Here is a 13883-nt window from a genome sequence, read left to right on the forward strand (position 1 = left end):
TACAATTATATTACAAGAGAAGTAATTGTAAGACGTGTACTTTTATTATATCAGTAATCAATATTTAATTGAATAAAAACATAATAAAAGTAAATTTTAATAAAAAAGTTATTCTGGAAAATGAGAGGGTTAAAACATATCTCTTATCTAGACAATGCGCGTTGCGTGTGTTCTTAATATTTGACAATATCTACTCTGCTAATCAGCGAAAATAGAAGCATGATGTTAATAGGTTTTTTTATGATATTCATCTATAATAAAATTGAACCATTATCTAATATAATTTGTTTTATATTTTTTTTATTTTATATTTGTCTCGTAAAGAGTTTATAGTCTCTTTATTAATCTTTAATTTTTTTTTAAAGGATTATTAAAAGAGAACAAAAAAGTGAAATGGATTCACAATTTTATTCGCGCATTCTAGTTTTGTTTTTATTTTTTTTTTTTTTTTTTTTTTGCAGCTATTTAAACCTTCAAGTACGACTACCGCAGGTGTTCGTGTCGGGGAAGCTCGATTCTCGATCCACCGACTTAGTCGAATCTCCCATCGATCGCCAGTGAAGAAACTGTTCGATAGGTCCTAGTATTTTGTTACGTATAAATATATAATATATCTTTTAATTATTTATCTTGATATTTGTCGATTTTAAGGCTTTGAGGACCGAAATAATATAACTATCTGGCCTCTGATTTAATATCTTATCAATTTAATAAGATGCTCGATAGTTAAAAAAACATTCTTTGGAAAAAAGACGAAGAAATGTAATATGTGTGTCTTAATTTAATGTGTGTCTTAAATCCTTTAACGGATCTATAAATATTGGAATGCAAATAGTTGGGAGATTTCTGCCACTGGACGCATGTGATTTTCATGCTGATGGACTTAACGGTGATGATTATATAAAGTTAGTTATGACAAATTTTGTGCGAGAGCATACTCTCTATATACACATACATACACACATACACATACACAAAATACTGTTTTCAGAAAACACACACTTACATGCACGTAAAGTAATTATCTTTATGATAATCGGAAGAAATCAAATTGCGCGGCCGAACGACTTTATACACACACGCGCGCGCGCGCGCGCGTGTGTGTGATATGTACACTAATACATAAACATATATACACGAAAAATACGCATGACGAGGCATTGTGTATATACGCACAGGTGAATACTTGCATTGGTATTTGGTATTTGATAAATTGCTGCCAAAACAATTGTCTTACACAATTTGTACTCTTTTTGTAAGACTAAAAAATTAGCGGAAATATATTGACGGATAACCAAGTAATATATGTGTCTTCGCAACTCTACCTTGTTTTTATTATTTTATAATCTATCTATACACGTAGTAGTGCAAGAATGACGTGTGCGTATTACTTTTGCTAAGAGAAAAAAAACACATTTGTAAGTTATTTACTTCTAACTCGATGATAGAAGTTTTGTAAACGTGTAGAGAAGTTTTATAAAAATCGTGTCTATTACTGTGATCGCGTTTTTTATTTCCGCTACAACGCATGTCTAGCGTTGATTTTTAACGACAAATTGAATTTTGGAAATTTGTACCAAACATTTTTATCGCACTCTCGTTCAAAGATTGACACAAGATTTTATCTTGCAACGCAACGAATTTCCCAGATTTTCATATATGCATATATTATAGAAAAGATAAGAAAATACGAAATGGCTGATTTTACGTATGCAAACAATAGATATGTGTAAAATTTCAAAAATGTACGTGCAATCGTGTCTTTTATATTTCTTAGCAAAGAACATATGTCTTAAACATTTTTGTACCGCATTTCTACGAATACTACAACATTCCTGTTGTGTGTTTTACTTAAATGCATTTTATATTATATGCATTTATCTCTCGAAGAAGGATTTTTTTATATAAATTGTGTGTATGTGTGTGCTCGCGCGCGCGCGCGCGTGCATAGTACAATAAGAGTATTAAGCGAATATACAGGATGTTGCGTAAGGCTGTAAACACGGAATTATTTTGATTGTCACAGTACTTGTAATAGTTTATTAGAACGGAAAAAGTTATACGATGACTCACAACCCGGTGTGTACTCTAGACAAACAACTTTTTATTATCTATCTAGTTTATTCCTTGTTTACGCAACTTATAAAATATCTTGTATATAATTATAGCAATTAAATGTTTCATCGTCGTTTTAATTGTCTATACTAAGTAATTAACTTTATATAACATATTATTAAATAATTTTTTAGTTTAAAGAATCTCATTTAAGTGAAACATATATAACACATATATACAAGATTATTTAAGAAATATACATATATATGTAATTATTACATTTTACAAATAGAACGATTTTACCTGATAAGATTTATAAATATTTGTACAATATGACAAGTTATATTGTACATTACTAGACAGTACTAAATGTCAATCAACATACTTTATTTTTCAGTTTTTATTCTATATGTTTCACAATATGCGATATTTACGACGATTGTGTAAAAGCGGTACTGTGTTTATATACTACTATAAAGCACGAGCAAACTTTTCACTTTCGCTAATTTGCGCCCGCGGTAGATCTATTACTGTAATCAAACTTTATTTTGTTTTCCGTAGAAAGTACGAAAGCATTTCTAACTTTCTTTAGAAGCAATAAAAGTTGGATGAAAATTTGTATCCTGAACGTCTCCACTTTCATTCTAAAGAAATTTCTATAATGCTATTGAATCTCTTTAGATTTTACTGCTGTAAACGTTCGCGAGCGGAAGTAAAATAAGATTTGCTCGTCATATACATATATATATATATACATATATATATATATATATATATATATAATTACACGATTTTTTATAAAAAGAAAATTCTGTTTTAGCATTTTAGCAAATTAAAATTCACACTTTTTTTTAACAATACGCGCAACTTGTTTTATTTGTTGGATGGGAAATGTAAAGTTTTCAAATACGCGCGCTGGAAATAGGAATCGAATCGTATCTGAAAAAGAAATGATTTAACTTTATGTGAGAGTACAAAACTTTGATAATCAAATATTCAACACTCTTCGTTGTGTGCGCTTGGTTTTTATAAAAATACAAAAAGTACACGCGTTTTACACGCGAAATATATATCCGTATATTAAACGTACTATTTACAACGCGTTTCAAATATATTTCCTGTCCAATGTAATGCACATCCTTCATTGTTATTGTGAGATTTGCTTTAAATTTTGAAAGCACACTTTTCTGTAGAGTCTAATATAGTCATTAGTGTAAATATCATATATGAAATCTTATTTTTAACTTAATTCTGACTTCGATAATAATAATTCAAGTCCGTTACGGATAAAGATAAAATCTTCGAAATGTAAACTTTAGTTATAATGCTTTTATGCTCTTAAATAGTTGCAGATCTCATACGTTTTGTCACTTACTAGTTTTTATAGTGTGATAATAGTATTTCTAACTAAAGAGAACTCTCGTTCGAATTAATTCTCCTTATATAAATTCTTCAATTTGTTATCTTCGACATAAGTGTTGTTTTTGTGCTTTTGTACAGATTACTTTTCTTTAGCTGATCACCAAATGCATTTGCAATCAGAAAACTCGTCCATGCGCACATATATTTACATTTTCACAAACATCCACACACATAATATATATACGAATATGAACAGAAGTCTCGTCGGCATCGCGTAACTTGAGTAAGAACCAAAAGATTGTCTCGTGTATCGATGATACATTTCCGAATTTTGCACGTACGCTCCTTCAGTGTTTTTCCGGATGCATTCGTGTCTTCACTTATAAAAAAAAAGTATCGTGACCGAAACCGGCGAGATCTCGTCGGGGTTCTCAGTTATTTAGCGAAAATGAATATAATAAAAACTTGATCGTGTTTATACACGACGAATAAAAATTTCCAAATCATCCGAATAAATTTAAATGAACCCCGATACAACTCGTTGGTCGACAACGGCCGAAATTCTCTACTGTGTTGTACATACTAAATAAAAATTATATAAATATAGATAAATAAAAAAATATATATATAAATATAAATATATAACTCGCGCGCGATCACGAGATCTCGAGTGAAACCGATATCGGATATATGTATATTTGACATCGATGGCATTTGGCCTGCTGCAACATGAATGCCGAGTAAGAATTTTATTCGTTTGCACGTCAATTGCCGCATCGAATTGCGAAGTGTTATCCATGAAGTGTTTTAAGAATAAATGATATTATTAAACAGAGAAATGTATAAGATTTACTTAACGGAAGATAACAAAACGTCGAAACGGATAAAATAAAATAAAAATAATAGAAAAAAAAAACACACGATTAACAAAAATAGTTATATATCACAGGATAAATATATTTTCTGGAAGTGAAACAACCAACGCTATTTCTATTTGTCAAAGAACCTTTTTTATGTCTTGCGTAGTAAAATGAAGAAAATGTTTGTTTTCGATTATACAGAGCATTTTCGCTCCTTCTGTTTTCTCTCTTGTCCTTTTTATCGTATTTATTCTTTTATGTATTTTCTTCCTTCAACCCTTTCGTCATCTGTATGCCATAAGTTTATTTCGCTATTTTTATTCTTCCATTTTTTTAGTATATTAAAACGAAACAAAAAAAAATGTGTCGTACAAGATAGCGAAAGAAAAGAAATAACATTGGCTGTTCTACTTTTGACGAGATGCACGTGGCTGTACATAGTGCGAAATTCTTTATATAAATGCTGGTGCTCGCGCCATCACACACAGAGGCTGTCTCAGTACTCAATTAATCCGAGTATATCTCGATTTGTTAGTATATATAATATATAGTATAAATATATATATATATATATGTGTGTATAATTTATGTATTATATACGTTTTACGATAATATATATTATGTATACTAATATCAAGTATGTATTAATATATATGTAGATAGAGTCTAACAAAAACTTGGGGAAATTGCGCGTTTACCTAAAAAAATAAAAAACAAAAAAGAAGAAAAAATTAAAAGAAAAATAACAAAATTAAAACGAGATATGCTTTTGTGTGTGTGTGTATGTGTGTGCGTGTGTGGGGTTTGTTCAATTTTTAAATGTTTTACAACACTACGTAAAAATACAAAAGGTCACCATTTTTGGAAGAAATGACAGGAAAGGCAAGAACTGACTGAACTTGTACACAAACAATTCGAGTTACTGTCTTTAGGCTTAGGTATACGCTCGACATTCTCATTATTGAGAGCCACTTTTGGAAAGTAAAACCGTGAATTAGACGATCATCATTAAAAAATTGCTCGTATAAATGCGGTTTTTTGCAGATTTTTATAAAGCGATGCTCTCAATACGTAATGTGACTGACGTCAAAGAAGTTACATCGCAGTACATACAAAACTCTCAAGAGTGTAATAACAATAGAAGAATATAAACATAAACAATAACTGGAATTAATTAACTTTAAATTAATTTTTCAAAGTAATTGTTATGTTTTTATTTACATTAATTTTCTCTTTATTTTCTCGAGATTTGTTTCGATGTTTTAATGATACACAAAGAGAAAAATTTATTAACTCTAAATATTTCTTTTTTAAATAGATCATCTTAAAAATTTAAAAAAGACGTTTATTTCTCTGTCTAATGTGAGAGGTTTTGTGAATTTTATTTGTTTGTGTTATTGAATTATTTTAATTATTGCTTACAATCATTCAAGTTTTACTGTGAAACTTATCAAATTAAACTGTTTCAAACTTATACCTAAAAATATATAACAAGAACAACACCACTGCCAAAAGGTACGAAATAATGTGTAGAGATTTCTGTCACGTTTACAAAATGTCATAAAAAAAGAGTATCATATACACATTTTCTATCCGTAATTTTACAAATACATTTCTATTCGTTATAAACAATTACTGTACAAACGAAAGATCTGCGCTTTTTATAAGTATTGATATTTACACAAAAGTATATGATAAGTATAGTGCGATTTGTTTTTATACATAGCGCGTTATTAATTCATTTTTACTTATTTTATTTGTCTTGTTCCAACCAAGGGATTATCAAACGTTGACTTATTATCGTCAAAATATGTACGATTTACGAAGAAAATGAGACATAGAGAGAAATAAAAATTTAAATATATATTTGCGCGTGCAAAATTCTCTATACATTTCATTTATGTTAATATATCTATTTCGCAACAAGATAGTTTTTATATATAATTAATTAATTATTTTATTGTACTAGTACGTGTTACGAAATAAATTTTGATGATCATGCCACGCAAATAAAATATATGTACACGATAGACGTGGAACAATGTGGATTGCACGCGTATGTACACACGTTCGATAGCAGTTTAGTTTTGCTTTATGATTAGAGAGAAAGAGAGAAAGAAAGAGAGAGAGAGAGAGTCGAGGAAACAACTTTTGTAAAACTTATAACATATTAACAAAAGAATAACACGTTACATTAAGAAGCATGATCGTTGGCCATATGTGGTATATATTATATTATATAGATATATATATTTATGTTAATGTAAGAGTTTAGAGTATAAGAGAGAGAGAGAGAGAGAGAGAGAGAGAGAAGTGAAATGCGATGGCGGCATCGAAGCACTCGCTGAATCGTGAAATACATGCAAATAAAAATATACATATATGCAAGTTTTCTTTGGTGTGTTCTCTCTCTTTGAATCACATTTACGAGTCATTTGAATAACGACGCAAAATATTGCGTCCGCGCGATATCCATTTCTTGTTATTTATCGATTAAGGGCCCAATCGAAATGGCACCGTTAGCAGATTCGAGGAAATATTCTGGATATTGCTAATTGTCTCATTAAGAATATACTAGAAATGGTTTTTGGTATGATCACGATTAAAGCGAAACAGCCGTGAACATTTCGACGGCGTGAGAACATTTTGTATCTTCTAACATGTAGATACAATTGCGATAGGTAACAGTAAATCTAAGAATTTAAATAAAATTAATATATAGAAAAGTGTATGTATAATTAATTATAAGAGTTTCGTCGCTATACATATTATAATTAGGTATCGTATGATTTTTGAAATAAAACATTTGTTTTAAATATATAAAAAGTCAACGTTGAAAAATGTATTCTTCTTTCATAAACCAATTTTACTTTAGGTGGCAAAAAAAATAAGATCTTTTTATAGTTGCAAATGCATCGGAAAACTTTTGAATTAAATTTAATTCGATAAAATTTTATGTAATATTGTGTGTGTGAGTGTGTGTGTGTGTGTGTGTGTGTATGTGTATAAGTTACACTTTAATATTAAAGCGAACTTATATCTGTGCTTGTGGATTTTTAAATTCTTATCTCTTTCACTTTTAGTTAAAACCTCTCTTTAAAGTGTTTTATACCTATCCATCTAATATTCTCTCTTATATTCTAAATGATCTTATATCATAATAACATTGCGTTTCTATCTGGAATGTAATAAAAAAACTATTCAAAAACATTCATAATTTTGAATATTTAAAAGATAATATAATATAGGTAATTACAAATTTAATCATCAATAATATAAGTAATTACAATTTATCAAAATGCTCTACATCTTTGACTTGAAAATGGTAAAGAAATATGTTTGTTAGCAATGTTAGTGTATATAGTTACGTATTATCAAACAAAACATGACACGTCTTAGTTTGAAATTAGACATAAACATTTATTCAAATATTTAAGAGTACGTAGAATTTACACACTTTAGATAAGAAACAAGAGGATAAGAGATGAAAAACAAAGATACACGGATTATCTTACGGATTGATATATCATAGATTAAGAATTAATGTGTTATATATTATACAATACATTCGCGATTTTAACTTGCAAAATATGAAACAATCACACGCTTCTTTTTAGACGATATGTCGCTTGAAGTTTTATAAGACCATTTACGACTTTTTTCGATTACATTAAGTATCGGAACAATTGTGCCTTTGTATATAAAATATCTTTTTTTAGGTTTATAAAATAATGAAAAAATTACATATATATCAAACATACACATGTATCAATCATATTTTACTATAATTAATTTATTACTAAAGAAATATTTAATTGAAACATAACACTAGATAGATTGATGAATTGAAAGTTAACTCTGAACTTATCATTTTTATTACTTTTAGGTCGTTCGTCTACCAGGAATCTCGGGGAGTCGTGAGTATACTGACAATTACCGGTTTTATTTTTGTTTTTTAATTCACATTATTGCACTCTCGCTTGTAGAAAATACACACTTCCGCATTGACATCATAACTAATACTTGAGATCTCTTTTTAGTATATTGCTTTAATTTAATTTAGCTTTAGTTTTCTTTTTTCTTTTTTTTTTTAATTTAGCCGCGCACAACGCGGTTCAGAGACGAATAATAAAATCGTCCCGCTGCTTCCATCTGTCAGTCAACGACGATTATCGTTTCGTAGACTTTTTGCCAAAGCATACACGTTTTCAGAGACTTCGCGGATCCGGCGACGAGCGTTTGTCTTCTTCGTCTCGACAAATTGAAAACTGCGTCCGATGCCGTTAGAAAAAGGCAAGCAGCAGCTTTTTATTTTATTTCGTTCGCAATGTCCGTTGACGCAATAGCTTTTTTCACCCAACAGGTGACACGTACAAGACATCAAATTGATCAAAGAATACAAGAAATAAGAGCATTTATATTTTGCTGCACTCTAATCTTTTATTATTCGTTTCTAAAGTTATATATCGTGAAATAACCACAAAGTCTTGCACAAATTCTATTATTTGTGCAATTATTTTACGTAATCGTAATAAATGCTTGCGCTATACTTATCATGCGCGATGACGAATCGACTGAACTGACAATGGGGTTTTGTTAATATTAACAATAAAAACGGTGAAATCTCACAATACTAATACAATATAAAAACATGTAATGCTCAAAGTGTTTGGGGGCGCAAATTACCTTCACTGCTTTCTGACTTACGTGGCGTAAATCCGACACAACGCAAATACTGAAGTTATCTTCTGTATATAATTTCACGCGTCAAAATTTAACGTGTAACTACATTGAGACAAATCTCACACAATCGTCACCAAATTACTCGACTCTTTGTTTTGCGAAACAATATTTGTATGTTGCTTATTTTGCGTTCTAGTTTCACGCGTTTATGTTATTATTCTTTTATGTTATTATTCTTTTACGCCATAAGCTTAAATTCAAAAAGTTATAAAGTAGCAAAAAAGGAGTAGAAAGGCTCTATAAAAGATCAAAAGGAAAGGTCAAATGGCCAATAAGAGCCTAAAACACGGATGTCAGTGTGTGAAAAAATAAGGATTTATTATAAGAAGTTAACGTTTCGATCCTTGCTTTGGATCATCCTCAGATAAAAAACAGAATAAAAACGTCAAAAACTCGTCCATATCCTCGCAGTCAAATTAATAAAAAGGTAAAAAATAAAGTTAAAAATTAAAATGAATGACAATTAGACAGTTACGCTGAGGAACGGAGAGTCAACTGATAGTTGACCTGCGAGGATATGGACGAGTCTTTTGACGTTTTTATTCTGTTTTTTATCTGAGGATGATCCAAAGCAAGGATCGAAACGTTAACTTCTTATAATAAATCCTTCTTTTTTTACACACTGACATCCGTGTTTTAGGCTCTTATTGGCCATTTGACTTTTCCTTTTATAAAGTAGCATTAAAAATTACAATATGTGTGTACATGTGTATGTAGAGAGTGAGATAAAAATCAACTACAAAAATCTTTTCTTTTGTAACAATTACAGCAATTTATATTTGAGAACACAACATTAAAATAAATAAAATAAAAATTTTGAGATCGCAAGAAAAAACTTTGATCCGGATTTGTGTGATTTAATTGCTTTTGCGTAGTTTCTCGATGATTACGATAAATATGAGATAAGACCTAGCCGAAATGCTAATTAAATCAGGTTACATTTACTATTATTAAATGTTTTTGCTGGTATAGCTACATTTCTTTTGACAACAAAAGTTCCCAGTTTGCAAGTGAGAAAAAATATACCTAGCTATACTTAGTGTGTACATATATTGTGGCAAAGAGTATTTTTGCTAAACCGCTAAGTCGGTAAAAATATAGAAAATCATACGATTTATTTTGTCCCTTTCAAATTTGTTTCACTCTTAATAACTTTGTACTTGCGCGCCGTGTTATATAAACGCTTTCGTAATAAATAAAAAAGTTAGTTCTTGCATTCATACATCTTTTTCCTGAAAGTCGATCATGTAACCGTGCAAAATGGTGGCCGCTGAAAACCTTTTTTTTTTATTAAATTAATATGAAATATCGATGTTTCACCAAATTTATTTTCCACAGTTTGTGTGCTTTGCTCACTACTTATCTTAGCTCACTACTTATTTAGCGCTTGAGGGGACCTGTCCCAAGGCGCGTTAAAAATAAAGCTATCTATCTATCTATCTTATCGTAGTTCGTGTAATACATTATGCATGCAAATCTTAACGCTTTTTTAAATATAACATTCAGTAAAAAGAATTTTGCAAATAACCAATTACCTAACCGCTTTTAACTAGTTAAGTTTCTAATGTGAGCCATAAACGTTCAGATATATAATTATATTTCACATTTAATGACAGAAAAAACACGTGGAATTTTTCAAAAAATTAGCTATATGTAAAACATTGCAAACATTAGAAACTTTACGTTTTTTTGCTATATTTTATCATATGTTACATGTTAATTTGGAACATTTCTAATATGCAGATTATTATAAATTAAACTGGCAATCACAGTTTATTATTCTTACATGAATCCGCGCGGATTTATTGATTTTACATCGATTATTCAACGTTTCATCAACAAAATGTTTTGTTAGCAAAACAAAAATTTTAATAAACTTAATGTTTTTTTGCTGGCCAAATTTTAATAAACAAATGTTTTTTTGCTGGCCATAGAGTAACTAATTTCTTGCTATTCTAGCAAATCTTTTTTTTCCGTGTACATATATTACAAATTACATATTTACGTACACGAATCACATAAACACATATAGATGATATAACTAAAAAGAAATTCGACGTCACATTCGAAAATTTAATGTTGCATTTTTGATGTGTTCTTGAAATCATATAATTTTATATTTGTTTTACCTTCATTGTTATAAATTAAAAAAACATAATACGTTTATTTATATACGTACAATTTAATACGCACAACAATTTTATCATTAAGAGTGTAAGAACAATTTAATACCAATTTGTTATATCATCACGTTCATCAGTACTACTGAAAATTATGACAATGTTATGTAAGTATTTTATATCACATGTTACGTGTTCAATACGTTGCATTTTCCGTGAAATTATTGTTACTTAATGACGTTGAAGAGATGTGTTGTTTATAGAAGAAGCAATTTAATTCTCTTTTAATTAGAAGCGATACGGAGAGCGCTGGCAGATATTCGCGATCGGAGATAGACGGTTCGTCGTCTCGAGGACAACGGAAACCAAGAATCAATCTGTCCCGGCTCTTTGGACGGAATAAAGATAAAGTGTCAGGTGCTGATACGGATACGATGAAGACAGTGGTTACTGTCGACGATGAAAAGGTAACTCTTTCTCGCGATTTGTTTTTTTTTAATATAATACTTCATTCTCACTATATAATTCTGAATTTTAATAACAAACTAATCGGAGACTAAAAGAAAGAATCCATTTTTTTTTAGTTAGAAAAAAATTCAGAACTACGTGCTAATTAAAGACTCATATTTAAATGTATATTGTTAAAATATTCATCAAATAACACACCGCAGACTAATCATAACTTTATTCAATTTTTTTTCTTAAAATTGTTTTATTAATTATTTGACATAAAAAAGTATGTTATATGTTAATTTAAAAAAAAATATTTTTTATTTAGTATAAGTTTATTGTCTCTATTTAATGATTCTAATAATGTATTATAAATGTAAAACATAAATGTATTATAAATGTAAATCATTGTATTATAAATGTGTAAATCATTGTACATAATGTGTTATAAATGTAAATCATTGACAAGTTTATCTGTATAATGTTTTTGCATTAAGAAGCTATAAAAAAATTTTTTAAATGCGATTGTAATTATGAAATCACATTTGTATATAAAAAGAGAACGTTACACATTTATAGCTTCAAGCTACCGAGCCGGCTGTTCTGGCACAGGAAAGCAGATTGAATCCTTCAAAGAGTGAAGGTGGAATCGTGTATGCTGAATTGGATCTGCAACAGCAACAGGGCGCTCCACCGCGTCGCCTCAACGATGAAAAAACAGAATATGCCGAAATCTTATATACGAAGCCGGAAACCGAGGAGACAGCCGACAAATAATTATATTTTGATAGAGCGATTAAAACAACTAAAAATGCATATGGTCTCTTTGGAAATATAAATTTTTGTTTATCTTCTTTCTAAATGTGAATGCTGATGCAATTCTTGCAACAACTATATATGTGTGTAAAGCAAACGCATCGGCACTGCACGTTTCAAAAGTGTGAGAGATCGGACAATATTCTGCTTCAAAGCGTATTCCTTATAATATTTATTTGTTATTGATCTTTCATCGCGTTTATCGCGATTTTCGTTAATCAAAGACCGCGCGTGCACATGTGATAATTTGTTTTACGATAGATAATTTTATGTTACAATAACACAATTCTTCATGTTGTCTCTTGATATCTTTGATAATTAGTGATTTCGGGATCTAAGAAAAAATTTTTCTTCGCCAATTAATTGAACGGACGAAAAATATTTAATATACAGTGCAACGCAACTGTTTTATCAGACTATAACTTGTTTCAAAAAGTTGAAACAAACAAACAACTACTTGTGTATATTATTTTCTGTTTATAAGTCGCATGGTTGTGATCTTACTGTCTGGTTATTTTGCCGGGCAAATCGTCTATTTAATCTAAACACTTTGTATACTTAAAATTTTATATACTTAAAATTTTTTAAGAAGAAAAGTTTGCCATATTCATTTTACTTCATTTTTTTGGAAGAAATTTTGTTTTGCCAACTTTTTACACATTCTTCTTTTGTTTGTAACTAAGTAACTATTGCGTTGTATATCAAACGTACTTAAATATTATTGTTAATAATAATGTTAATGTTTACTTATAATATAACACATACCTGTAATCATTATAACAATATCTTAAGTCTTAAATCATTATACTTAAAAGTACTTGAAAATTTGCCTCTTTTTTTACCAATTTATTGTGTACAATAATTTAAAATGTAAAAGAATTTGAAAAGTGATTAGAAAACTGATAAACGTTTTATGTTGTGATAAATGTTTCAAAACAAACAACAAGCTTGATATGTCAAATGCATCTATCAAGAACACAATCTTTAAATAAGAGTACTTGTAAATTGTAAAGTATATTAAGCTTTTAAGCTCTAGCTTATTATATTTGGATCGTATCATGTTTTTAATTTTACGAAGATACAAACTTATTATCTCTTCGAATATCGTATTTTGCGTAAGATTTAGGAACGTTTTTAAGAAAAATTCAAATTTGCGTTATATATTACTATTTATAAGCATTTAACGTGGTATTATATTAAACCAATTATTTAATAATGATACTAAAATTTAAATATAACAAAAAATATTAGATATTATATACATATATATAATGTTAGCAAGAAATTATTATACAATTTTATGTAATATTTATATATTGTTAAGACGTAAAATTTACGCAATTATTTTAATTAGCATTTTTCGCCGTCCATTGTTAATAAATTTAGTCACTTTTTGTACCCCTTTATTTTAAAAAAACAATAAAAGTATTTAAAAAAAACCATTTTATGATATTTTTATGCAAACTTTATTATTTTA

At 29.1% G+C, this 13883-nt stretch overlaps 1 protein-coding gene across 5 annotated transcripts in view; it reads left to right on the forward strand.

Annotated features, from left to right (window-relative positions):
* LOC109852923 (fasciclin-3) overlaps positions 1–13605 on the forward strand; it is a 257905-nt gene extending 244300 nt beyond the window's left edge. For 2 of the 5 annotated variants that reach the window (XM_020424538.1, XM_020424536.1), the window contains 4 exons: positions 8164–8194; positions 8490–8570; positions 11433–11607; positions 12170–13605. In XM_020424538.1, coding sequence (XP_020280127.1) covers positions 8164–8194; positions 8490–8570; positions 11433–11607; positions 12170–12367 — 485 coding nt within the window. In that variant the 3' untranslated portion in view covers positions 12368–13605. The remainder of the gene's footprint in view (positions 1–8163; positions 8195–8489; positions 8571–11432; positions 11608–12169) is intronic. The other 3 variants (XM_020424539.1, XM_020424541.1, XM_020424540.1) reach the window with 2 other exon arrangements.
* Positions 13606–13883: the final 278 nt, after the last annotated feature.

The sequence above is a fragment of the Pseudomyrmex gracilis genome, unplaced genomic scaffold (assembly GCF_002006095.1).
Source record: "Pseudomyrmex gracilis isolate BER0280 unplaced genomic scaffold, ASM200609v1 scaffold_40, whole genome shotgun sequence".
Classification (NCBI taxonomy): domain Eukaryota; kingdom Metazoa; phylum Arthropoda; class Insecta; order Hymenoptera; family Formicidae; genus Pseudomyrmex; species Pseudomyrmex gracilis.